Source organism: Thalassophryne amazonica, chromosome 1 (genome assembly GCF_902500255.1).
Source record: "Thalassophryne amazonica chromosome 1, fThaAma1.1, whole genome shotgun sequence".
In the NCBI taxonomy this organism is placed as follows: domain Eukaryota; kingdom Metazoa; phylum Chordata; class Actinopteri; order Batrachoidiformes; family Batrachoididae; genus Thalassophryne; species Thalassophryne amazonica.
In genome coordinates this window covers 21,650,303-21,677,760 of record NC_047103.1, presented here as the reverse complement: position 1 = coordinate 21,677,760, position 27,458 = coordinate 21,650,303, and the positions used below count along the sequence as shown (strand labels likewise).

At 43.4% G+C, this 27,458-nt stretch overlaps 1 protein-coding gene across 1 annotated transcript in view; it reads left to right on the top strand.

The window, feature by feature from the left end:
* The window catches only part of gli3 (GLI family zinc finger 3), a 240,705-nt gene that overhangs the window by 61,870 nt on the left and 151,377 nt on the right, over positions 1 to 27,458 (top strand). Inside the window, exon 3 of the mRNA XM_034166901.1 lies at positions 21,914 to 22,159. Coding sequence (XP_034022792.1) covers positions 21,914 to 22,159 — 246 coding nt within the window. The remainder of the gene's footprint in view (positions 1 to 21,913; positions 22,160 to 27,458) is intronic.

Here is a 27,458-nt window from a genome sequence, read left to right as displayed (position 1 = left end):
TGATGTTATAAAATGGCATTACTGCAGTATTGTTTGAAAGTGTAAAGCCAGACTTTTCTGTTTGTCAAGAAATAACTGTTTTTGAAGCTCATGGTGATACTTGTGTTACTAGGGCTAATATAGCTTACAAAAATCACAAGATCATTCTCCTACTTCTGGGAGAAACTTTACTAAGTGAAAGTCCCAGAGAATGATGTTACTGCTATATTTTGAAACAATCAATGTACAATTTTATATTTGCTCATGCCTAAGCATCTTTGGATAAACTACAATATGTTGAAACTCAAGGTCATGCTGCATTAATTATTCATTCTTGACTGAGTTCCTCTGATGTCTTCTTTAACATTGTTGCCTTATGACATTATCTTTGTGTTCCTGGTATATCTCCCCCATCTCTTCTTAAACACACAATTAAAAGTGATTTTGGATCTGGATTTGGTTTAACATCTAATCAGCTCTCTCTTGACCCAAGGTCTACCGCTACAATAAATTTCATTGAAATACCTTCATGTCAAACAGACGTGAATGGACAAACAAACGGCAATGAAGACAAAATGATGGAAGTAATTATGTCCACCAAAGTGTATATATATATATATATATATATATATATATATATATATCACATCAACTTTTCACAAAGAACAGCCCAGTCTCATGTTTTTTTTCATTCCCCCATCATGAAAAGTGCCTAATTTTTGTGACACATTTTTTTTAAATTTTGCTATTTATACTCCTCCCCTTCTCTTAAGTCTAACCATGACCATAGTATCAGTGTCAACCTAACCCTAACCATAACTCCCCAGACCCTCCCGTCACCCCACATTTCATGCACCCGTCATGAAATGAATTTGTGCCCCATCATGAAAAGCACCCCATTTTTATACCCCATCCTGAACCCATAGATTAATGTACTTTTCGTAATGCCGCCACGAACTGCCATGAGACTGGGTTGCCCCCGAACAACAGCTAGCGCCAGCAGAGAGGGGGATTGGCCTTCTGCTTGGTGTTTTGTTCGTTCCGCTGTAGGTTGTACAGGCATTAGAACTGCTCGTGGGTGATCTGTATTTGTGCTGTATGTATTTAATGGGGACCAGAGGTGGGTGTGTGGCTATGGCTCTAGAAAGCGGGGGCCTCTCAGTGTTGCTCTGCTCTGGGGTCTGCCTGTGAGGGCTAATGAGAGAGGACTGATGGAGGGATAAGGGACCTCATGGGACCGCCGGCTGGCCCACGGGTCAAACAGCACAATGGAGGAGGCGTTATAGAGCCTGACATACAGCCCCACACAGGAAAACTGGCTTTTATTGTCATAAAGTCCTCTGCATGTCTCACATAAAACATTTATGACATCTGTAGAAATGCAGGAAGGAAACGCCTGCAACATGGCAGCTTTATAGCAGTTTTGATTATTTAAACTTTGGCGAGGTGCTTGTGGATTCTTGTGGATTGTGCTTATGAAGTCACACGGGGTGCACGTGTGCACAAACTGGCGATCCATGGCTGTTTTGTGGACCTCTGCACTGAAGACAATTTCCTGCAGCAGCAGGGGGACAGGCTTTGGCAGAGTCACCTCACACGGGCCTAAGGCACAGGATTAGCTTAGCCTCGCTGCTATACGGGGCGGAGGGGCCCTCAGCTGCCCGACCCACTTCGGCACAGCCGTCTGGCACGTTTCCGCCTGCCTGCTGGAGCTCTGCTGCAGCTTCACTTCTGGAAGCGGCATGCAAGCCAGAGCCTGAAGCCTTTCACACACTATGGAGACGGAATGTTGTCTCTGCTCTGCCTGTATAACACATAACGTACTCATAAAAATCTGAACGGTCATGCTCCAGTTCGAATTTTAACAATGCTAATGAGTTGTGATGGTTCACGCTGGTCATCACAATGGCCTCTTAGAGGAACCTGAGGTCATTTTCACTGACATGCTGAGAACCAGAAAGACAGGGGGGTCAGAGGTCGCCCGGATCAGAGACAAAGCTCCCAGCCAACCGCCCGGCCTAAAAAGACACATCAGTCTGCCTGGCATGACTAGAGTTGGGTTGTCCTGCTAACGTCTGCTCCTCACAGCGATGGAGGTGCAAGGGGCTCTGAAAACTCATAAACCCATGAAGTGGGTAAGCAGTAGTTGATTATTCTCCCGCTCTGTCCATTTGTCGGCAGGCATCAGTGGCCTCCCTCCTGCCAGGAGGAACAAAACAGAAGTGTCCTGACCCTGACAGGAGGATTTATTGTGGTCTGTTCTTCTCTTTGTCTCACACTCACACCTCCACACCACAGTTGGGGTTTTGTTAAATTTCAGAATGAAGGAACAACTTGTGGTGCTGACACCAGGGTTTATATTTGTGAAAGAATTTATGTACAGTGTACATCTCGATTAAGAAAGTTTCTACATCTGTGGGACTGTGTATGTGTACACACACACACACACACACACATATATATATATATAGATAGATATACTCAAATAACACGTGTCATTTTTTGTCATTTTTCATTCATTAAATATCTTCCTTGTCAGGTGATGTCTGTTAGGAGGTTTTGTACATGCTCAAAACTTTGAGCAGACAGACAGAGAACTTTCTTGATTGTTATCCAGTCAATGTTAAGGTGCTTTCTCATGTCAGCAGCAGGAAAAACCCATCACATCATAATTCCATCTTAACCTTCACAAAGCATTGTCCTGGAACCCTTCCTTTTTTCTTGCACAAAAGTTGTTCAAAATAAGAGTACATTTCAACATAAACTGTAATTCCACTACAAGCTCACACTGATGAAGTTGTCACAGGTAAGATGTGAAAGAAACAAGACAAACATCGTGAAAACTCATTATTTTTGTTTTTTTTAACTATGTGTTGGGTCATAAAATTATTCTGTTTGGGGTGTTTGCACTCTGGGTCACTACAGTAAATCCGAAGTAGATCTGCATGTTGAATTGGCACAAGTTTTACACTGCATGCCCTTCCTGACGCAACTCTGCATTACATGGAAAAATGTGTCAGGTGTGGGATTTGAACCAGGAACCTTCCACACTGAAACAAAGCGTATGAAGCACTCGGCCACCACTTAATTTAGGGTGGTTGTTTAACCAACTTTCCTCAAAAAAGCAGGTGGTCTGATGCTCAGCCCTGGGCACTTTGACGCACTGATACAATATATATATATATATATATATATATATATATATAATTTGCTGTTCTCCTAATGGTGTCACAAAATAAACCTGATAATAAATATCTGTCCAATGTCATAATTTGACTGAATAGTTGTTTGGAGTCAGCAGAGTGTCTGTTATTATTATTTTTTCAAGACAGGGACTCAAAATACATCAGCTAAAATCGAGACGTGTTTAGATTTGAGAAAGCAATAGGTCCTATACCCCATAATCTCTCTCTCCTGACCTCCCCGCCTCCTGGGCCTTGAATCACACCCTCCTCCCTGCTCCCCTTCTGCTTTCACTGCCTAACTCGCAGTGCGAAAGAGGAGCTCAGATCAAAGCCCGAACACCGCGGCAGTGATTTCTGCTGATTGATTAGAAGTAGAGGTTGAGAGGCAGCGGCTCTCACCCCTCCACTCTTCCCACCCTCCAGTGCTGTGCATGCATTCTCCCAGGCTCTCCTAGAGCTCAGGCTTTTAAGTGTGAAAGGAGTTACCAACGATTCAAACCAGGAGCCCAGAAAGGCGTCCGCGCTGAAGTGGCTTGTCCGGGTTTTTCCAGCCTCTTCCTCCTGGATGGCAGGAGCGCCAGGTGTCAGTTCATAAGAAGCATCTGTTGTCTTGCTTGGATCTGGGGAGGGACAGTGTAATCCCCTCGCCCCGGTCTGTTTGTAGTGCTGGAGGAAAAAGAGCAGAGGAAAGGAGGAGGAATTGATTTTCAGAGAGAGGGCATGCGGAGAATTGGACTCAGATGTGCAGTGGAGACTGGGTTTGAAAGAAACATTCTACTTGCGGGGAAACAAGTGTCTGTAGCTTACAGCGGCAGGGCAGGGCAGCTTGAACTTCAGCAAGTCCTCCTAATGTTAATCAATTGCATAGCTGTCTTTCACCATCCTCTCTCCCGCCGCCACCGCCGCCTCCTCCTGTCCCAGCCCAACTCAGCCCGGAGGCCTTTTGACAAGCAAGTGGTCCTGTAAAGGCATTTTAATAGGCCATTCATTGACACAGAGCTGAACACTTGAATGGAACCTCACACATGCACATTTTTGCACAAATCCCCTCCCCGAGTCTCTCACCTGGAGCCACGAGTTTAACTATGTTTGCAGCACAGGTCTAGCAGCGACAGCGTCTGTCCTGGAGAGACATGTCTCATGTCAGACTTTTACACCAGACAGATTCCTCAAAGAAGATCAACGATTTTTTTTTTTTTTGAAGAACATCTTGGACAAGAGCCAAATCTGAAAGCGCAATTCTCTCAAAGTTTTGTTTCTCCTTTGTGGTATTTAAAAAGTGATCAAGCATATTTTTGAGTGTCACGGAGCATCTCATTATGCTGCTAAAAGCTTTTACCCACCCACTTTTGGACACGTGCTGCATGCTGCCAATGCATGCACGCACGCAGACGACACACAATCTCTCACTTTTATCTGCGGCGTTAAAGTCTACACAGTGCAGCTGGAGGATGGGGCCGTGATTATTAACTGTTTGGCGACCTCATGACTTCATCTTCAGTGCTGTCAGAGTCGGCCCACATTATGTCTCTGCTCGACTCAATGGGCTCTTTGTTCTGGCTTGGCTCTGGATCTCCTCAGCATGGGGCTGCGTGAGTCTAACAGTCCCACTGCTGCTCTGGAGGGAAGGAGAAGGATCGAAGGAGGGAGGGACTGTAATGTAAAGGGATAAAGGGAGATGAAGGGGATTCTGGAAAGTCACGGAAACAGACAAAACCTGGGAGAGTGATGGATGAAGGGACGGGTAAGAGCAGGACAGCAGGGGTGGACAGTATGAATAAGAGATGACTGTGAAGGTGGGATGTGGAAAGGTAGAAGGACGGGAATGACAGAGAGAAGAACATGCACTACATGCACTATTTATTTATTTATATAGCACCAAATCCCAACAAAGCTGCCTCAAGGCGCTTCACACAAGTAAGGTCAAACCTTACCAACCCCCAGAGCAAGCACACAGGTGACAGTGGTATGGAAACGCTCCCTCTGATGATTTGAGGAAGAAACCTCATGCAGATCAGACTCAAAGGGGCGACCATCTGCTTGGGCCATGCTACCAACAAAAATGACATTCACAAAACAATTCACAAAACGAATATACAGGAATGTCACCGGTGCACAGGACAGGAGGGTTTCAGAAACAGACACCACACCCATCTCTGGATGGACCCGCACCTCAAACAGAGAGAGAGAGAAAAAAACAGAATCAGGCATCAGAAAGGCAACAAATACAGTATAATTTGTCAGCATTAAGCAACAAGAAGAACAAAAGAAATACTAAGGCACTACTATTCTTTACAATGTCTAAAGGTTCACGTGAAAGCAGGTGGGCTTCTTGTTTACTCTTCAAGATCACCAGTCACCCAAAGGGCAAAGATAGAGAAGCACGTGTGCAGGGTCACGGCATGATGTGGAAGGGTGGATAGTTTCTTTCCTTGCTGCCTTATACAGGGTGTCCCAAACAAAACAGAACCCATAAAAATTGGAATAAATCCTACAAAGATCCAGCAAATTTCTTGTGTACGATGATTCCCCAAAATGGCAAAATGTTTATTGTTTGGTTGACATGTTGGGGAAGATGATTGGTAACAGTCATCTTCCGCAACATGTCTTGTTGGCCTAATTCGTTAATAAATCGTATCATTTGGGGCATAATTTTGAAAGAAAATGACTTTTATACGTACAAAGTGACAAGATGAAACTGAAACTTTGGGGAACGATCGTACACAGACTTAGTCCAGCAAATTTCAAGGCATTTGCTGGATCTTTATTGGATTTAATGCAATTTTTATGGGTTTTGTTTTTTTTTTTGGGGGGGGGGGGGGCGGTCAACCTGTACTTTCCAACAACTATTAGTGATGTACTTTTACTGCTGAGTGGGCAAGAGAGGGGCATTAGGTACCAGTCTGAGCTGGGACTCAAACCGCCAACCTCCTACATAGAAGGCCAATGGTCTAATCACTGATCTGCCACCTTTGAGGTTTAATGTACTAGCCCCAGTTGTATCTTTCTGTAAAGTTATGTTTATTATAGATGTAACATCTTATCATAATCAATCAATAAGATAGATTATCTCATCAATAGTTTTATATCCTCATTGAGGACAACTTTGGATGCTGTAGCTCCTCTGAAAAAGAGAGCCTTAAATCAGAAGTGCCTGACTCCGTGGTATAACTCACAAACTTGCAGCTTAAAGCAGATAACCCATAAGTTGGAGAGGAAATGGCGTCTCACTAATTTAGATCTTCACTTAGCCTGGAAAAAGAGTCTGTTGCTCTATAAAAAAGCCCTCCGTAAAGCTAGGACATCTTACTACTCATCACTAATTGAAGAAAATAAGAACAACCCCAGGTTTCTTTTCAGCACTGTAGCCAGGCTGATAAAGAGTCAGAGCTCTATTGAGCCGAGTATTCCTTTAACTTTAACTAGTAATGACTTCATGACTTTCTTTGCTAATAAAATTTTAACTATTAGAGAAAAAATTACTCATAACCATCCCAAAGACATATAATTCTCTTTGGCTGCTTTCAGTGATGCCGGTATTTGGTTAGACTCTTTCTCTCCGATTGTTCTGTCTGAGTTATTTTCATTAGTTACTTCCTCCAAACCATCAACATGTCTATTAGACCCCATTCCTACCAGGCTGCTCAAGGAAGCCCTACCATTAATTAATGCTTCGATCTTAATATGATCAATCTATCTTTATTAGTTGGCTATGTACCACAGGCTTTTAAGGTGGCAGTAATTAAACCATTACTTGACCCAGCTATCTTAGCTAATTATAGGCCAATCTCCAATCTTCCTTTTCTCTCAAAAATTCTTGAAAGGGTAGTTGTAAAACAGCTAACTGATCATCTGCAGAGGAATGGTCTATTTGAAGAGTTTCAGTCAGGTTTTAGAATTCATCATAGTACAGAAACAGCATTAGTGAAGGTTACAAATGATCTTCTTATGGCCTCAGACAGTGGACTCATCTCTGTACTTGTTCTGTTAGACCTCAGTGCTGCTTTTGATACTGTTGACCATAAAATTTTATTACAGAGATTAGAGCATGCCATAGGTATTAAAGGAACTGCGCTGCGGTGGTTTGAATCATATTTATCTAATAGATTATAATTTGTTAATGTAAATGGGGAATCTTCTTCACAGACTAAGGTTAATTATGGAGTTCCACAAGGTTCTGTGCTGGGACCAATTTTATTCACTTTATACATGCTTCCCTTAGGCAGTATTATTAGATAGCATTGCTTAAATTTTCATTGTTACGCAGATGATACCCAGCTTTATCTATCCATGAAGCCAGAGGACACACACCAATTAGCTAAACTGCAGGATTGTCTTACAGACATAAAGACATGGATGACCTCTAATTTCCTGCTTTTAAACTCAGATAAAACTGAAGTTATTGTACTTGGCCCCACAAATCTTAGAAACATGGTGTCTAACCAGATCCTTACTCTGGATGGCATTAACCTGACCTCTAGTAATACTGTGAGAAATCTTGGAGTCATTTTGATCAGGATATGTCATTCAATGCGCATATTAAACAAATATGTAGGACTGCTTTTTTGCATTTGCATCTCTAAAATTAGAAAGGTCTTGTCTCAGAGTGATGCTGAAAAACTAATTCATGCATTTATTTCCTCTAGGCTGGACTATTGTAATTCATTATTATCAGGTTGTCCTAAAAGTTCCCTGAAAAGCCTTCAGTTAATTCAAAATGCTGCAGCTAGAGTACTGACGGGGACTAAAAGGAGAGAGCTTATTTCACCCATATTGGCCTCTCTTCATTGGCTTCCTGTTAATTCTAGAATTGAATTTAAAATTCTTCTTCTTACTTATAAGGTTTTGAATAATCAGGTCCCATCTTATCTTAGGGACCTCATAGTACCATATCACCCCAATAGAGCACTTCGCTCTCAGGCTGCAGGCTTACTTGTAGTTCCTAGGATTTGTAAGAGTAGAATGGGAGGCAGAGCCTTCAGCTTTCAGACTCCTCTCCTCTGGAACCAGCTCCCAGTTCGGATCAGGGAGACAGACACCCTCTTTACTTTTAAGATTAGGCTTAAAACTTTCCTTTTTGCTAAAGCTTATAGTTAGGGCTGGATCAGGTGACCCTGAACCATCCCTTAGTTATTCTGCTATAGACGTAGACTGCTGGGGGGCTCCCATGATGCACTGAGTGTTTCTTTCTCTTTTTGCTCTGTATGCACCACTCTGCATTTAATCATTAGTGATTGATCTCTGCTTCCCTCCACAGCATGTCTTTTTCCTGGTTCTCTCCCTCAGCCCCAACCAGTCCCAGCAGAAGACTGCCCCTCCCTGAGCCTGGTTCTGCTGGAGGTTTCTTCCTGTTAAAAGGGAGTTTTTCCTTCCCACTGTCGCCAAGTGCTTGCTCACAGGGGGTCGTTTTGACCGTTGGGGTTTTTCCGTAATTATTGTATGGCTTTGCCTTACAATATAAAGTGCCTTGGGGCAACTGTTTGTTGTGATTTGGCGCTATATAAATAAAATTGATTTGATTTGAATGGATTTGATAAATAGTGTTTTCGAATAGGTTGCCCAATGTTCACGACTAGTTTTCGCAAGTGGCACAAAGTTAATGTGAGCCAAAAACTTTTAACATTTCAAAATTTTCTTTATGTACTGGCACACAGTTCATGCTGTTTACAACGAGTTTACTCATTAGCAGAAAAGATTGCGTGCCATTGCAGGGATCAAATATGTGCAAGGGACAATAAGGGCATACGTGCCCTTATTGTCACTATCAAACCTTCGCAAAGAAGAAAGCATGAGGCTAACATTTTTGTGCACTCACCAGACAATCTTCAGTCCTTCTTCCTCCTCTTCATCATTGTTTGACTATTCATTGATGTAGGTGTGCTCGTGTCTTCTTTGAGTTTACGAATGACTGACCAAATACCGTGGTTTTGACCGATGTATTTTCCGTAATGGTTCCCATGCTTATCGGCACTTCTGCAACCACATGAAATCAAACCACACCTGTCATGACCCTCATGGCTTTAAAGACAGATTATTGGTTTTATGATTATGTAATCTGACACCAATGCTTTGGAGCAATTTTAATCGGCTGGGAACCGCCTGCAGATCCAGGCACAAATTTAACCTCACACACAGGACAAAACAATTTTGGATTACTCCAAGACACTGTCCCACAACAGGAGTAACTATGATTCAATCCCAGACCGTTTGGTCCGTGGATGACCCACTTTCACAACTGACCAATGATCTACCCTACTACGGACAGCGGACAGACAGCGTTCCCCACCTCTGCTTTTCAAGCGGCGATGCGACAGGTGAATCCTTGTTCCTTGTGCAGTCTGCGGCTTTGTTAAATGCGATTTTCTGTCTGCTGGGCTCCATCACACTGATTCATTCTAATAAGGACTGGAGATTATGAAGGCAACATGTCAGAAGAGCCGCAGCAACTATCCTTGTGTGAAATGTTGGATTAATGGCAAAGCAATGCAGAGATTAGAGGAGCGAGAGTGGGGACGGGGAGATTCTGTGAGCGGGAATGACAGGAGAGGTCATACATGAGGAGAGCTCATTACAGGGAGGGGACAGCAGTGTGAAGCGGGGAGCAAGGAGTTAGTGAGAAAAATGACAAATAGTAAAGAATATGTTGAGGAAATCTGAGACATGAAATGACCAAAGGAGTTTGACAAAAGTAGAGGAGACACTATCCAGACCTTTGCAGTTTTTGTTTCCTGCAAAACAAGTGGAACTAACATGAACCAACACAACCCTACTGGGACTACTTGGCTTTTTACAAGTTAGAATTGGAAGAATCAGAATCAATATTTTCTCCCATATGGACTTTGTTCTTGCCTGAGATTCTTGGTCTTTGTGTAATGGAGAAGCTCAGGACCATCTCCTCGTGCTGTGCTGTCACCCCATGGAATTCAACTGGGTCCAAATTAACAACTGCCTTGGCAGATCACCCGTTCATTCCTGTCTCATAAAAGTACCCATCTATCAACCACAGCAAGGTTGGTACGTGGTTGTCCCCTTGGCCTCATGCACTTGCTGATGTTCTCAGCACCAAGTCAAAGCCTCCAAAACTTTAAAGAGTGACCTGAAATTACTCCTCTCACCCCTCTTTTCTGTTTCTTATGATAACTGGCAGTGTGTCTTAGGCCTGAAACACTCAGAAAATGTCACGCTTGTGTCACGGCTACATTTAGGCATCCAATGATAACAGATTAAACCTTGCAGATTGCCAGCATGAGGGATATGCTCCAAAAACATCCAAGACATGTGTGGTGCTTCCCGTGTGTCATGCTCCCCTTGAGAATAGGTCCTATAAAAAAATAGATGCTGGGTCTCTTTATCAACATTATACCGGCAACATCAAATAATTAAACACCTTTTACTGGCTGTTCTGTGACTAAGAAAGAAGTCACAGCCATGAAAAATATAATTAAAATTTAAAGCTATTTCAGTGACTGAAAAAAGTCATGACTGCTCTCTGGTTACAAGAAGGCACTTTCTGCTCTTTCCGAACACTCCAACTAAATCTACACGAGCGCACTCAAAAAAGCCCAAATTGAATGAACGCTGTAAAATGGTCACCGAAGATACAGAGTGTGAAATAAAAGTCATTTTCAAACACAAATGATGTGGACGGACTGAACAGCGATGGAGCTGAAAAGCAGCTTGGTATGAACACACACATGCATGACTATTGCGTGAGATATGCGTGTCCAGTGTAACGCCAGCTCTGCTGCTTGCAGTGTGTTCCAGGTGTTAGTTATTGATGTCAAACATGTTCTCAGTTATCTTTCAGTTTTGTCTGAATTGTTCTTTGCACTGCCGTGTAGAACCACTTACATCACCACATAGACAATCTGGTGCTGTTTTATTTCTCCACTGACCTCCAACCTCCAGCTCCTTCTCAATAGACAGCACTTAAGTCTGTTTGGCCAACATGGCAACTTATCTAATCTGCAAAGCTTTCCCTGCCTGCTCTTGATGCTGTAATGAAGGGTTCTGGCTCTCACCTGTATTTTGAGGGGCAGAGGTTGCATTACACCCTCTGTATGGAGCAGGCACTCTCGTCAGGTGGGAGTTACATCTGGGATTCTGCTGCAAACAGCACCTAAATTTCAACCGTAATAGGAGCTAACAGGATTGATAACTATATAGAGGGTTCTTTATGATCTTAATTGCCGTCTGACAGGATGTCATGTAAAAAATTACGAGCATGAACTAATATGTCTTTTAAAGTAATTTGCATAGCCTTGGAGGGGGTTTTAAGACCAGGTGACTGGTCTGCACAGAACAGCCCCTTCATTGTGGGAGCGGAGCGACTGAGTCATTCGAGTCGTGTTATTTTTATGGCTTTTGGCTTGTAGTTTGGAATTCCAATTGTCATGCTTTCTGGTAAAAAAGGCCTTCTGTCCAAATGTGATGGGTTAGAAACATTAAGCATTTCCAGCTGCGACATCAAAGGCACAGGGATGTTGTTCATTTAACCCAGATCCGTCACACTTATGTGTAACCTCCGATTCAACCTGTAATAAAGATGTTCAGCAGAAAGCATTAGACTGAGACTAATGTGAATGAATGAACTGGCGACACCTCTCCACCTGTATTTTAAATTCATGGGCGCTGTTGGGGAAATACAAGTTAACAATGAACGAGATCTCTGCCAACAAAATGCACGATTCTGTGCCGACATGTGGTTCCTTCGGCATTTCTCTCCAAACTTTCAACTTAGTTTATGGAGCTGCTCGGCACTTTTGACGATAGATCTGCAGTAACAGAGCAGGTGGCGGGTGGGTGGATAGTGGAACAAACAGATGGATGTGTGCATCCCAAAGCCTAATCGCCAGAGGAGAGAGCAAGTTCGTCCGAGCAATGGGATGCTCTACTCTGGACTCAGACGTTCACTAGTCATTGATAAAGTGCTTAGCAGCAGCAAAATTAATGAATCCAGCCTGACTCGGAGAGAGGGGGTTTGTGGGGATGAGGCGGAGGGAGGGGAAGAGGAGGAGGGCCAATGGGGGTGCGAGGGTGGGTAATCCTGTTCCGGCTAAATGGCTGATCCTTCTCATTCCTTAGATATCAAATGTCAAAAGCTAAATTAGCCTGCTTGCCTCAGATAGCAGTTAACATGCTTTTAAACGGGGCGGGAGGGAGGCAATTCCTGCCCCTTCTGGGATGGCGGGCAGGTGCCTTTGAAGTGTCTAATTATCCAGCTCAGTAAGTGCTGGCTAACTATCTTAATGTGGACTTCTGCGCTCTAATACAGTGCACACTTCCAATGCAACTGCCAACATTACCGGGAGGTTGCAATCTGGTTGCTCCAGAAGTAACGTTGTGTCCACAACATGGACACAATGTTACTTATGGAGCAACCAGATTGCAACCTCCCAGCAATGTTGTAGTTATGCTAGCTGGGTACTCACTCCAACACATGTGCTAAAAATGTGTGAGGGAAGAAAAAGGAAACAAAAACACGTACAGTGCATAAATGCAACATGTATGAGAGTGTTGGAAACCAATACCGTAAGGTGAAATACATCAACAGTGGCACTGCATTTGGGAATGAACTTGATGTGCATGAAATTACATTATTTGTTCTGTTTTATCCCAACTGTTGGCTGTGTGCTTCTTTATTTTGGCTGGGTATCTGTTTCTCTTGGCGAGCTGTTGCTAATCTGAGTGCCACAGACTTGGTCCGGATCACTGTGGTGTCAGAAGTAGAATTCTAATGCTAAGGCCCAGTGGAAAGCTGGCCCACTCTGGTCTAGTGGGCAGTGTGCCCAGATTCACCCTGAAAGACCAAACTATCCTAAAAAAATTCTTCTGGGTTTGTCGTAGTGTGCAATCATTCCATATTGTTGCAGAGGACAGTAACAGGTTGTAGCTGATCATAGCCGCTTTGTGATGCTGTAGAAATGCTAATATGGTATATAAACCAATCAGAGCCATAAAATTGGCATTTCTACTTTGAAGCTATACTCAAATGCATCGTTCAGTACCTGATTCCTCAAAGAACACAGGACAGGGCGCCCTTTTGAGTGAAAAACCTTAAAAGCCATAACTATCCATGGTGTGCTTTTTTTGTCATGGCTTTTAGCTCTCGCTGCAATGCTCATTGCTGCCTCACAATGTGGCCCTGATGAAATAGTCGCGGGGTTTCAGTCTGCTCTATGGTGGGCCTGCACCCTAATGGATGAATAAGGGCCAGCTTGGGGCAGGCGGAAGCTTGGCACGACACAACCCTGCTGTGAGGCTGATTTGAGGTGAATGTTGAGAAGAAAGACGGAGCCAAGCAGGCTTTGATTTGCCCCTCCCCAGCCCCAGGGCCTTGATGCTGGGACTGCAAGATGCTGAGCTCAGGGTGCGTCCCAGTAGACCCCCAGCGGCAGCAAGAACAAGCCGGGACTGTGGGGCTGTGGATCGGGGGGTTGGGCGTGAGGTGCCGAGAGCCAAATAGAGATGTGGGAGTTGTAGTATTTTGACTCGATGAATATTGAAGAGGGTATTTGCTGGTGCTACATGGGAAATAAGCAGCTGACGATAGACTGCTAACCAGGCAGGTTAGCATCCTGACCCGCCCGTGCTGCTCTCTGCAGTATGCCACATGATGCACCACCGTGGATTCATTCTGCAGAGATGGACTCAAACGTGAGCACAAAGTTAAAGAGGAGTCAACTTTATTTGTGTAAGCGCTGACAGATATATTGGCTGGGCTTTCCTAACTCTCCTCCCTGGAGATTACACTGAATGCTGCTTTCTGAGCCATAATGTCAACATTTGAGGTGCATGCAGGAAGTTCTGTAACCTCACCGTAATTCGGACCTAAACTCTCTTGTGGGCAGAGCCCTCGGCTTCTCGTGGCCCCTCATCTTGTCAGCTAAGAAGTTGATCAGACAAATACCTCAGACAATTGCTGTAATCCACTGTGAAGCTGTCGTGTTGGGTTTCATGGACTCTGAACGCTCGCTCTCTATGTCCTCTTTCAGCCTGCGCTAATCGGGAATGATTGTGTGCCTCTATAGTTGCGGTGCCAGGGCCGGTGAATCAGGTATATAAGCCTAAGCTGCTTGAAGACGTGCTCTTATTAAACTCTAGCCAGCTGCTGGAATTTTTCTTCCCCCTCTCATTGTTAATTGGGGAGACTTCAGTCTTTCCCGGGAGTTGATTTGCAAGAGAAAGAAGAAAAGGAGCAAGAGATTATTGCACAGGAGAAGAGGCGCTTTGAAGAAGCGTTTTGTGATTTTACTCCATATCCTCCTGTGCTCTTCTTCTTGTTCACTATGTGCTCCCAAGCCAAAAACCTGTTTGTGCCACTGACAACTGTTCGAAGGTGGAAACACAACATATGTCTGGCTTTGGCTCAGAGGTACAACACCTCCCTCTGATGTTTTAGGCTTTTAGAGAAGGGCGGTAATGGGGGAGAGGATGGAGAAGCGATGTGCAGTGGTCCTTTGTGTGTCCGGGAAACGTACCTGTCCCAGCTGGATGCTCTGACCAGTGTGGCCTGGAGGGCAAATCAGACACTTGCGAGTCAAGGACAGGTGGCATGTGGAGGAATCACAGTCCTTGTTTTTAACCTGTGCCTTCCAGAAATACCTTCAAAAACAACAAGCCCGTTTTGTTTTGCTTTTCATTCTTTGAGTGACTGGCCAGGCACCCTAACTTAATCCTCTCATCCCTCAGCCTGCCCTCTTGGACCCCGCTCCATATCTCATTATCTTTTAAAAAATTTTCATATATATCATTGCGTCCCATGCACTTTATTGTAAAATAACGCACTCAGAAAAAAAGGCCTCTCGCAATGTGTCCTCTGAACATATCCAAAGCACTTTTACAATGAAATCCTCTGATGCGGGGGGGGCTAGCAAGTGGAGAAACCTAGGCTTTGGGATTTAATGAGTGGCTTGCTGGGGGTGAGAGAAGGATAGAAGCAAGTGGGAGAGAATGCGTGAGAGAGCATAAGTGAGTTAGAGGAGGCTGGAGTGAAAGAGGGGAAGAGAAAGAGGCAGTGCAAGAATGCGGGAATGGAGCACCAGGTACCATTATAGCTCCTGAAATACTAGAGCTGGGGCGTGTGCTCTGATCAGGACGGCAGTGAGCACAATTACCTTATTTTCAAATCCTTCAGTGACACTGTGGGAGGAAGGAGGACTTTGAAACTTGAAAGGCAGGAGCTTGCTTTCAACCTCAAACCGCGAAGCAGGAAAGGGCTCTGAAATTTGTTCAGTGCTCCCCATCCACCATTAGCTCTGTTTCTTCCTCTCGCCTCCAGGCATTTAAGCACTTTTGAAAAGATGTAAGAAATTCAATCACATAGAGAGAGCTCGGGATAGTTCTTTTTCTGTTTTTTTTTTTTTTGAGAGGCGTGCTTCCTCTCTGCTGCTTTTTGTGTTGTGGGCTGAATAGACCCTGCAAACTGGTAGAGGACTGGATGCAGCAACCATGGGAAAGAGAGGGAAATAAAGAGAAATAGAAAATGATGGAGGGGGAAAAGGGGGGAAAAGGTCTATTGGGTAGATGGTCAGAGTTAGAAAAGTGTTGCAGGATTCACCTGTTTCAAAGTTGGATGCGCTTTGTGTTTACCACATCTTATTATTACATCTTTTTTGACATGTTTTAATAATACTGACTCAACCAGCGAGTGCAACAACAACAGATGAGAACTTTATAAGACTGAATTGAGCCTTGTACTGCTGAGCATAGGGTGGTACGAAGAGAAGTAATGAAGCCCAGTAAGGTGTTATATGTGAGAATGATGAACCCCCCCCCCAATGGGCTTACTATTGTATCTGGAGGGGGATGGTGAGAGTGTGACATGGCAGTGATTGAACTATTAGCCGCTTGACCTCCCTTGGAGGAGAGAGACATATCTGAACAGTAGTGGTCAGTTCTTTCGACATGGCCGAACACCTCTTGCAGTATCCATCTGCTGTTACAGTATGTGAAGATTTATTCGCTGATATGGAAAAGCCATTCTGTGTGACCCGGGTTTTCTTGTCAGCATGGATGTCTTCTTCCATGGCTTAGGGAGAATATAGTTGAATGGTAGCCATCATGGTTGGCATTTCTACATGATGGACTAATGTTGGAAGTGACACTGCAAAATATCCAGAGGAGTCGTAGTGCACGGCTTGATGGAAATTCTAGGCTGTACAGGGAGTTAAGAAAATGGGCTGTGATGACCTTGAGAGTGGACAAGGAGGCATTTGTTCGAGGATCTGTGACTCACAATCTGTGGTCTAGCAAACCCCAACTTGCCTACACCTAGTCCCACTGCAGTTCTGACAGGACAAGGTTCACTCCTAACAGATGCCTCTGCTGTACTGTCACATTGGGCCGGCTACTCTGAGCAGTTGTATAAGGCTGATCGTCCTGATGGGATGTTGATCATCTTCAGTGCCAGAGTTCTTGTGGCAGATTCTCCAATGAACTGTGAACCATCAAATGTTGGTGAGATTGCAAAAACTGTGAAAAAGGATCTGTGGCATTGGGCCTCAGCTCCTCCAGACAGTTGGAGATGCCGTTCTCTTGGAATTGCAAACAATCTGTGTTTAAATCTGTGACAGGGGTTATCATCCATAATGACTGGAAGAAAGGACTTGTTTTCCAATCTGGAAAGGAAAGGGTGATTGTATTACACTGCTCTCTCTGGGGAAGGTGCTTACAAAGATTATTCTTATTACGGGTCAGTTCTGGTTGCTTGCGCTTCAGCAACCAGAATAGTCCTGCTTTCACACCCAAGAAGTCAACTACTGACCGCATTCTAGCTCTGCGAGTACTTAGAGAACGCAAGCATGAAGATCGGGCAGTGCTGTTTTTGTAATCTATGTTGATTTTGTAAAGTGTTTCATTCAGTTGAACAGACTGCTCTCTGGGACATCCTGAGAATTGGTAGGATCCCCAAGACATTGGTGGACATCATAACCAGCCTATACACAGATACTGTTAGTGCTGTACGGAGACTCTGAGTTTTTCCCAGTGATAAACTATATTCATCAAGGGTGTATTCTGGCTTTGCTTACATGGACTGGGTGTTGGGTAGGGCTCTGGAAACCACTAACATAGGTGCTTTGGGTCAGCGAGGAAAGTTTTACTGGCCATGACCTTTGCAGATGATGCTGCAATCTTTGCGGAAATCATCGGATAACTCGACAGCAGTATTCAAGAACCAAAGTGAAGGTGTCAGGGTGTCTGAGTTTGCAGTTGTCTTGGATTCAAAAGTTAGGTCTAGGCTTTTAATGACTTACTGGACTCAGTCATCAGCAGTGTATCTCTTGTGGTGAAAGTGTTGTAGAGAGCTTGACAAGTAGGAAGAAAAAACAGATAATTTTTTTTAAGTCGTAAATGGACGGCATATGTTTTAAAAGTAGTCAGCAGTCTCCTGAGTAATTTTTTTTCCAACTCAGGCAGATCTTATTCAACTTGATAAAAAGAGGCTCATAAATATGGAGTCAGTTTGTACTCTCCCAGATACAATCCTACATTTTCTGGATGTGAAAAAAACAATCGTACACAGTGTGCAGTGTACAGCTACACTGAGAGTGTTTTCTCATAGCATAATTTAGAGCTGTGGCTTCTTTCAACCCATCTCGGGATATGAACCCTGTTCAGAAATCCCTTTATGTTAATATTGTGCTTTGCAAGAGCAGACCTATTAATCCAGCTTTAACTGCATAAGGGCCATTATTCCCTTAATAAGATCATGGACTCTGCAGTATAGGATTAAATACTTATATCATAACTGATACTGTCATTTCCCGCGGATGAGAGCCGCTTCCCTCTCTGGCTGTCAGTTCCGTGTTAAGGATCATTGAATCTGCTGCCAGTGCTTGCACTGGGGCACGGTCGGGCACAACGCAGGTAATGAATGTGGGAGAGTAAAGGGAATGAAAGCAAGACCCATGGCTTCCTCCTCGCGGTCTCTTTTTGCACCCACTTTTGAGATTGCTATGCACATTCTGAGAAGTGGTACAACACTATCGCAGCTCTCTGCAGGTCATAAGGTAGACGAGTTTTAATCTGGCCCTCTCGCTGTTTTTAATTGGCAGAGGCTGTTGGGTTGCAGTGCATGGGGGTGTGTAGGGGAGCCTTACATACACAATTCTACAGAATGTCTGGCAACAGATCAGTAGCATGTTGTAACGCTCTCGTCAGCGATATAAAATGTCAACTGATGAACTACTGGCGGGCCAAGTCAGAATGACTAATGAAGGAATCGGCACAAACTGTAACAGAACTGCAGTTGAAGGGTACAGTTGGTGTGCAGGGGGCCAGATTAAGATTTCAGTCACAACAGTTTTTACCTCAGCCAAGAAGGTTGTTTGAGCACTGGTATCAGATTCAGATTCAATTTATTATTGTACCCTTGGGTAAATTTGGTTTACAGTGAGTGAGTCATCTTGTTTTGTAAACACACAACAAGCTAAAGTGACGACAGTGCTAATGCTAAAAGAACAACAAGGACGGCCCCAAGATAAAATAAAAAGCAAGATGAGTTAAAACATCAATAGATAAAAAGTCTAAAAACATGTCATGCCAAGCCAAAGGATAAAAAAAATAAAAAAAAATAAAAATGTGCTGTTCATAAAAACAAGGTAAAAGAAACTATACAAAAAATAAATAGATCAGTTGGAGTTTCTGTTACTTGTTAACAGCACTGATGGCTGCTGGTACAAAGCTGTTTTTATAACGTGTGGCTTTACAAGCTGGTACCCTAAACCTCCGAACTCACCATAAAGAGGGTGGGAGACGTCTCTCAGAATCAAACCAGCTATCCTCTGTACCTGTTTAGTATACAGGGATTCTGGATGGAGCTGAGACTCTCCAATCAGCCTGCTCGACCATTTCACAATTCGGTTTAAACTATTTTTGTTTTTTGAGGGACACGGTTCCAAACCATGAAACAAGACAAAAGGATAAAACTGATTCTATAAAAGCATGATAAAACAAGGTCAGCCATGGTCCTGTCAATGTTAAAAGGTATCTGTTTTATAGAAGGCATACGCAAAATGTTTTTCACAAATTTCCACAAAAGTTGATGGAGTGATCAATCCTATGAACAAGTGGGACCCTTAGATGTTGAAGTTACTCAGGAGCTGGGTGTTGGTTCTGGAATATTTTATTACTTTCATTTACTTAGCTCAGTGGTGTAGGAGTTAATGCGACCAATATATGTATTTGGATTTGATTCCCGGTCACACTACCTGTCTGTGTCCTTAGACAAGATCCTTCATCTGTACCCTATTTTCTGGAGTATAAGTTGCACCTTTTAAAAAATGCCTCTTAAAGATGAAAAAACATCCACTACCAGTCTAAAGTTTGGATACATTTTCCCATTCAGTTGAACAGAAAGACAGTTATTATTATTAATTCATTTATCCATTCATTTTCAATTCCCGCTTACTCCAATTAAGGGTCACGGGGGATTGGAGGCTATCCCAGCAGTGTTAGGGCGTGAGGTAGAGTACATCCTGGACATAATGCCAGTCTATCACAGGGCCACATACGGACAGACAAACACAGTCACAGCCACACGCACACCTACAGTTATTTTAACATTTCCAATCTACCTAACCTGCATGTCTTTAGATGTGGGAGGAAGCCGGAGCACCTGGAGGGAACCCACGCAAACATGGGGAGAAGATGCAAACTCCACACAGAAAGGCCACAGGTGGGAAGTGATCCCACAACCTTCTTGCTGTGAGGCAACAGTGCTAACCACTAAGCCACCACGCTGCGTATTATTGTCATCTCATCTCATCTTCAATGGCTTATCCGGGATCGAGTCGCAGGGGCAACAGCTCTAACAGGGGACCCCAGACTTCCCTTTGACTATTATTGTTATTATTATTATTATAATGAAGAAATTCATGTTTTTTCAGTGTTTGATTTGCACCTGAGTATAAGTTGAAGGACACCCCAAACTAGTAAAAAATCCTGTAACTACTGGTCCAGAAAATACGGTATCTTCCCAGTCCAGCCACCTGTACGTGGGTATCAGCTACAGTTGATGTGTATGGATCTGGCTGCAGCTGGATCCATGTGCTGGATCGGATGATTTCTGTGGTGGATGCAGGCTGGACTCTGCTGTAGGAACAGATCCAACGAGTGGCTCAATGACCCCCTTCCCCAACTCCCCCCTCACCGAGGGTGGACTGGACGCCTGCATGGACTCTCGTCAATTGTTGTTGTGTTGTGTTCTGTATTGTAAACCTTTTTGGTAGAATGGCCTAAGCAGAAGGTCACCCCTCTGAGTCTGGTCTGCTTGAGGTTTCTTCCTCAAATCATCAGTTTTTTTCTTACCACTGTTGCCTGTGTGTTTGCTCTAGGGGTTGATAAGGTTAGACCTTACTTGTGTGAAGCACCTTGAGGCAACTTTGTTGTGATTTTATAAACTATATACAAATTGAAATAAAATTAAATAAATTGAAGACATAACCTGTGATGGACTGGTGTCGTAGCGAGGTACAGAGATAAGCCCCGGCACCAGTCGGCTGATACAGAAATGAGGGAATAATTATATAAATAAAAAAAATTGAGCTAAGAAATGGTGACGACCAATCCTGAGCCAGATCATTTTCTCAGTCTGCTTTTTACAGGAAATGTTGAAGATCTAATCATGAACATACGTAATTCTAACAGAAAAGTTATCTGCATCAGTATTCTAACTGCACACGCGTGTGCAATCTTTGTATGTAGATAGCACAGCTGTGATGTTAATGTGACGGATTGTTCAGTTGAGGTAGAATTCTGCAGTCTGTTTCCCCTCACAGATGCCAGGAAAAATAAGGTATTTTATGTGTTCTGAGATGTTTCTAAGTTAACCTGAATAGTATCGTACTACACCATGGTCTAATACAATGTCAGGAGGCTAGCTGACCTCCCTATACATGCCAGTTCAGAGGTCAAGCCTAAGGTCACAGGTCATGTAATTCTGTTGGAGCTCAGCCCTTGAACTCAGCTTGTCATTTATCACCTTTAACCCAGGATGCCAGCAAATCTTCTCCAGAAACAATACCTCATCCTAATTTCCTCCTCAGACACAGAGAGGTTTAGTTTGACAAGAGAGAGAGAGAGCGAGCAAAGGAGAGAAAGGAGAAAAGGAGGAAAGAAGCAAGCACAGCTGATAAGCCTCTGATGGGCAGTCAGGAATGCTGGTGAAAAACCTGCATAGCCTCCTCCATGGGAATCCATTTTTTTTTTTTTTTGAGAAAAAAAAAAGAACAGAGCTCGATTTTAGAGTGGACTTCTGGGAAACATTGAGCTGTTTGAAATTAAGCAGTCTGGATTTTTTTCTTCATCCACGGCGTCAGTTTGCTCATCCTGTCTGCCTTCGAACTCCCACACATCTGGCACTATGGAGGGTAAACCAATGCTGATTTACACCCGTAACACCAAGCAGGGTGCATATGTACGGAGCTGATCTCCTGCAGGCTTGCATGACGTGAGCCGATGAGCTCACTATATATATATATATATATATATATATATATATATATATATATATATATATATATATATATATATATATATATATATATATATATATATATATATATATATAGTGAGTGTGCAGTGCATATGTGAGCGTTGGCATGTTTTTGCAGCTCATTCAAGAAAGATTAGAAAAAAACTTTTCACACTTTTCTCTACATTTCTTCTGATATCTGTTCAAAATACATTTGCATCTCTCTCCATCCGAAGTTGTAACATCCCATCTTCTTTGTGCCTGCACTTTTCAGAGGATGACAGTTCAGGCACGACTTACCATCGTGAGAGGCGTAATGCTATCAGCTCCCAGGCCCCGACGCCCGGCGCACTCGACAGGAGTATCAGCGAGGAGCCCTCCACCTCCACAGAGGAGCACCCCTCAATGCTGAAGAAGGAGCTGTACGGGTCCCTGCCCCACCTTGCTGACCACACTCTGCCATACCGAGGCACCTTGTTCGCAATGGACCCCCGCAACGGCTACTTGGAGTCACACTACCGTAAGTTTATTCGTACACATGCAACAGTGGCCACCGGTTTACTGGTCTTCGTTTATAGGAGTCATTTCGAAATCTTTGTACTAAATATGCAGTCGTTTTTGCACTGATGGAAATTTTGCTTGATATTTACTCACTGACAGACTCCATTAGTGGTATGAGCGTCCTGCATATTGTAGGGAACAGCAACATTTTGAACTCTAAAATCATTTACTAAAGTACGCTGTTCTGGCAAGCCCCCCCCCCCCCACAACTGGTTTTTTTTCCTTTTGGCAGATTCTTTTTTTTTTTTGCTTGTTGCATGTTGATTTGGCACAAAATTTACATCAGATACCCTTCCTGATGCAACTTCAGATGTATATGGATTTAATACATGCCCCCTCCATGCATACATACAACCCCCCCCCCCCCCCCCCCCCCCCCCCAAAAGCAAATTTTTGGAGCCATTGTTTGGAAGGGAACTGATTGTACCTATAACCTGCTCAACATGACTCAGATTTTTCAAAGTTTCATTGGCCAAACCTGGATCCTAGTACCTGGTACCTAGTCCTGTTTATCAAATCCACTGTGGTTCCAAGCGAAGATTGTTGTATGAACACTATTGCTACTGTATAGTGCAAGACTCTAGACAACAAGACGTCCTGAACAAATTTGCCATGAGACAAGTCGCACTGTCTGTACTGTACAATAACTCAAAAGTTAAACTATTGATAGATTTTGTGTCGTGTTCTTTTGTGTGTTGCATTGAAGGAGTTTCACTATGATTAGTCAGCGGAACTATTACCAACAATGGGAAAAGACGAACCTGGTACCAAAAACAACACTAGCTTTGACACAGGCACTGGAACAACAATTTCAATTTTCAGTTAATTTTCATTTATATAGCAGCAAACCACAACAAAGTTGTCTCAAGGTGCTTCACATAAGCACGCTCAAACCCTACCAACCTCCAGAGCAAGCACACAGGTGACAGTAGCAAGGAAAAACTCCCTCTGATGATATTGAGGAAGAAACCTCAAGCAGACCAGACTCAAAGGGGCAACCCTCTGCTTGGGCCATGCTACCGACACACTTTACAAACATTTTACAAAACGAATGTACAGGAAATTTTGCCAGTGCATAGGACAGGAGGGCTGCATAAACAGACACCACACCCAACTGTCGTGATAGCCCAGTAGCTTCAGCTAATGCAGCGCCAAACTTTTGTAGCACCTGTTGCTGAAGCTAAATGCTTCAGAAAGATTATTTCATTTGTTGCTGTCTTTTATTGTGCTGTCACACAAGTAATAAAATCCATTTTACAACAAAGTCCTGACAGAATATATTGAAGTCCATCTTTGAAGCAAATCTACCCCGTCACTGTTTGCTAGTTAGCGAGTTAGCTGAAGTAGAGCTTAAACAGCTCAAGGACACATTCAGTAATGGTGAGGCCATGTCTTTGTGTTTACTGTAGGTACGCGACAGGGCAGCCAGATGTTTGATTAAGTCTGACATATTACGCACGGGCTCTCGTGAACGTGTGCACACACACGCTTGTTATGCATCTGGGAAGTTAGTATGGGGAACGGCTAGCGTATAGCTTCTTAATTCCCTCATTAGGGGCCTCCACTTTCGCTCATCAACACACACTTCAAAGCCTCAAAGCAGTCAAACAACACCCCCTACACACACACACACACACACACACACACACACACACACACACACACACACACACACACACACACACACACACACACACACACACACACACACACACACACACACACACTCTCTCTCTTTGGGAGTGGGAGACTGTGTGAGAGAGAGGCGTCGAGCCAATAGAGAGACTAACAGAGATGAAGCCTGAGAGATTGAGACGAGAGAAGAGCTGTGGCTCGCAAGATGCTGACGATAATTTGAAAAAAAAGGTGAGATAGGCAATAGTGGTTAGATGAAAGTGAAACTGTGTGTATGTGAGAAGAAGAGGAGATAGCTGATTGGAGAGTAAGAGGCTTAGGAGGTTAATTCAGCCGCCACTGTAGCCGCAGACAAGGATTTGATGTGATGGCTTGTTTAGTTTGGGTAAATTGGCTGTGAATTGGAGCAGACCGAGTGGGAAAGAGCGATTTTAATCTGGAGGCCGTAATGAAAAGTCCAGTGGACGCCGGCTTGGCACTGTAACGCTATTTATTCAGTCACTTCATTAGCAGCTGGTCACTTATGATTGGGTGCCGGGGAGTCGCCAAGGTGCCTCCTTAAAGGAAAGGTTACTTAAAACCAATCCCACGAAGGTAGAACATTACTGGCAATTACATCCGCGCCTAACTCAGCAACACTGCCACGTCTCATTTTACACGCGTCTGTGTGTGTGTTGGGGGCTGGGAGGGAGGGGGGCATGCTGAGGCATGGGGGTCATGTGGAAAAGTCACAGTCTGAAATGGAGAGTTCAAAAGCAGCAAGTAAGTCAAAAGGGCCGCAGTGCTCCGAAATGATCCCCCGCCCCGCTTTGTAATTGTGTCCAAAAGGCTGGAAGAGTGAAATCAAGTCCGAGTGTTCTGGCACTTGGATGTTACTCGTCTACGTTTTAACAGAAAATTACTGTCAATGCTGAAATTAGCAAACAGTTGATTTGTTAAATAATATATAAAGATACTCTCCAGTGCTGTTTTTAATACCATACAGATGTTTTCATGAACAAGTTTGAACACATTATATATTATTATGTATAATATTAAAATTTCTGATATTATGCCTTGTAAACTCACAGCAGAAATGAATCTTGACAACATGACATAAAGTAAATATCAAAGCAAAAACAATGGCATGCATATGTCAGGGAACTCTCTATTATAACACAGCTAAATTGTCACTTTTACAGCCAATTTTCAGGTGATGGATGAATGAAAATTTATAATCATTTTATATGCAGTTACTTCTGTAACTATATACCATATTTTCCAGAGTGTAAAAGTTTTTGTTTTTATGTTTAGTAGTTTGGGAGGTCTTGTGAATTATAAACCAAAATATTACACATTCGTTTTTAATACTGCATTTTCTGGAGTATAAGTAGCACCTGTTAAAAAAATGCCTCTTGTGGATAAAAAAAATCCATATATAAGTCACACATTTTTTTCTGTTATTAGCTCTTTAAGTTGGGATTTTTTTGTTTTTGTGCATTGATATACAAATCTTTTATTATTGTCATTTATTCTTTCATTATTAGAGTTTACTTTGTTGAGTTGTCCGATATAATTAGTCATTACAATTATTATCAACAACAGCAAATGTGTGATTTTTTGGTATATAAGTCGCAGGACCTCCCAAACTAGTTGAAAAAAAAAAAGCCACAACTCTGGAAAATACGGTAATTATAATTACTATTTATATAGGACTTTCCCAGGAATCAAAGCACTAAACAAAATAAATGTAAGTCCCTTCGGCTGCTCCCTTGTTGTCACTCAGGGTCACTACAGCAGATCAGAGGTGGATCTGCACATTGATTTGGTGCAAGTTTTACAGTGGATGCCCTTTCTGATACAACAACACATTACATGGAGAAATTGTCAAGAGTGGGTTTGATCTGTTAAAACATTTGCATTGATACTAACCGCTTGCCCTCCGCCCCTAAAGCAATAAACAACATAAACTTGAATAATAAAAGAATAAATGGCAACAACAAAAAAGTACCACAACAATGCAAAAAACTAAAATAAAAAAATTATAAAAAAATAAAATAAAAAACTGATTTATATATATATATATATATATATATATATATATAGATATGTGTGTGTGTGTGTGTGTTCTTTGATTCTTCTTTGTCAAAGCTTTGATCCTGAGCCTGTTTAAGAGCACATCTGATCTGACAAGAAAGTATGACTGTGTAAAATGGCTCCTCGTGGCTCCAGGTGTTGAGGACATGAGGTGACCCTACAGTCACCGGCCTCATTCTGTCTGACTGAACCCAGTACCAGAGCTCAATTCCCCAGAGCTGCATCGGTCTGAGGATCAGCAGAAACAGAGGGTTCCCCCTAAAACCTCCCCTCCCTCTGCTGCTTTGAACCTGTAGTATCGGTCGCCTCTCCTGCGCCACAAGGCGTAAAAAACCCGCGCTCCTGTTCCGGTTTGTGACTCTACACACAGTGCTTACTCCACCAGCGACTGTCTGCCTCTCTATGAGGGTTTTGTCACCACCTAAATTCATCCCAGGTGTGTAGATATGTGGGTGTTTGTGATGGAGAGGGGGCCCTGATCCTTTGTGCTGTGCTTGCACGGCACGCTACACCGTGCAGCAGACATCCAGGTAAATCCGATTACTCTTAGCGCTGTAGTGTGTCAGTGCTTAATGTGCCTAAACGCAGCAGCACCTGCAGCCTGCCCACACCTGGCTGCCGGGTCGTTAACGTGGTGGCAAAGCTTTGGGAGGCGTGGGAGTTGAACAACAAAAACACGGAGGGGGGTGGGGGGTGTTTGGTTTATCGTCAGGGGTCTCTGCTGTGGTAAATCTCTGCTATTCACCCAGACTGTGGCCTAAGACTGTGTTTACTCTGGTTTTACACCCACTTCTGCGCCGAAAAAAAAGGCAGCACTAAGGAACCATTGCCCCTATTGTTAGCATTAGCTAAGTCGTGGTGATGCCTGAGTCTTAGCCGCTTTTCTTGGGCAAACACTGGATAAGAGTCAATATCCTTCTTACCACAACACTAATACAAGAGGCTTTGCTGTGGGATGATGAGAACGGATTGGGATAAAGATTAATGAGGGAGAAGTCTTTCTTTTAAATATCTTATTTGTGTGGAGAGTCTGAATGGGACGCACGGCGCCGACTTCTGCTCACATTGTGTGTTGATTAGTTGGTCAGTGGTCGTGTCGCGGCAGCGAGCCCACTCGCTGGCAATACTTCTCTACTTCCTCCAAGGACATCATCTTCTTTAAAGTGTTTCTCTCTCAACCTTCTTTCCCACAATAAACACATCCATGGAGGGACTTACAGGAGATCCCTTTCAACGGCTTTGTTGCAAATTTTAAACTTTGCTAAAATATTTGTGAAAACAAGTCAACAGGGGGTGAAGCAGAATCACTAAGCTTTAGAGACAGTACTTAAGTGTTTTGGCAATACTCCATCTCTACTGGAGTAGGGCAGTGATAGGCATATAGAAGAACCCAGGTGTCTCTCTGTTAGTCCAGTCATCTCTGGGTTAGCTCCTTAAAAGAAAAATCAAGCCCAAATCTGGCTGCCAAGCCTAATCCTTACACCAAAGCCATGCCGTCCTCCACTGATCTCTGAAACCAAGCCTGCTAAGCTAGAGGTAGTGGAGGT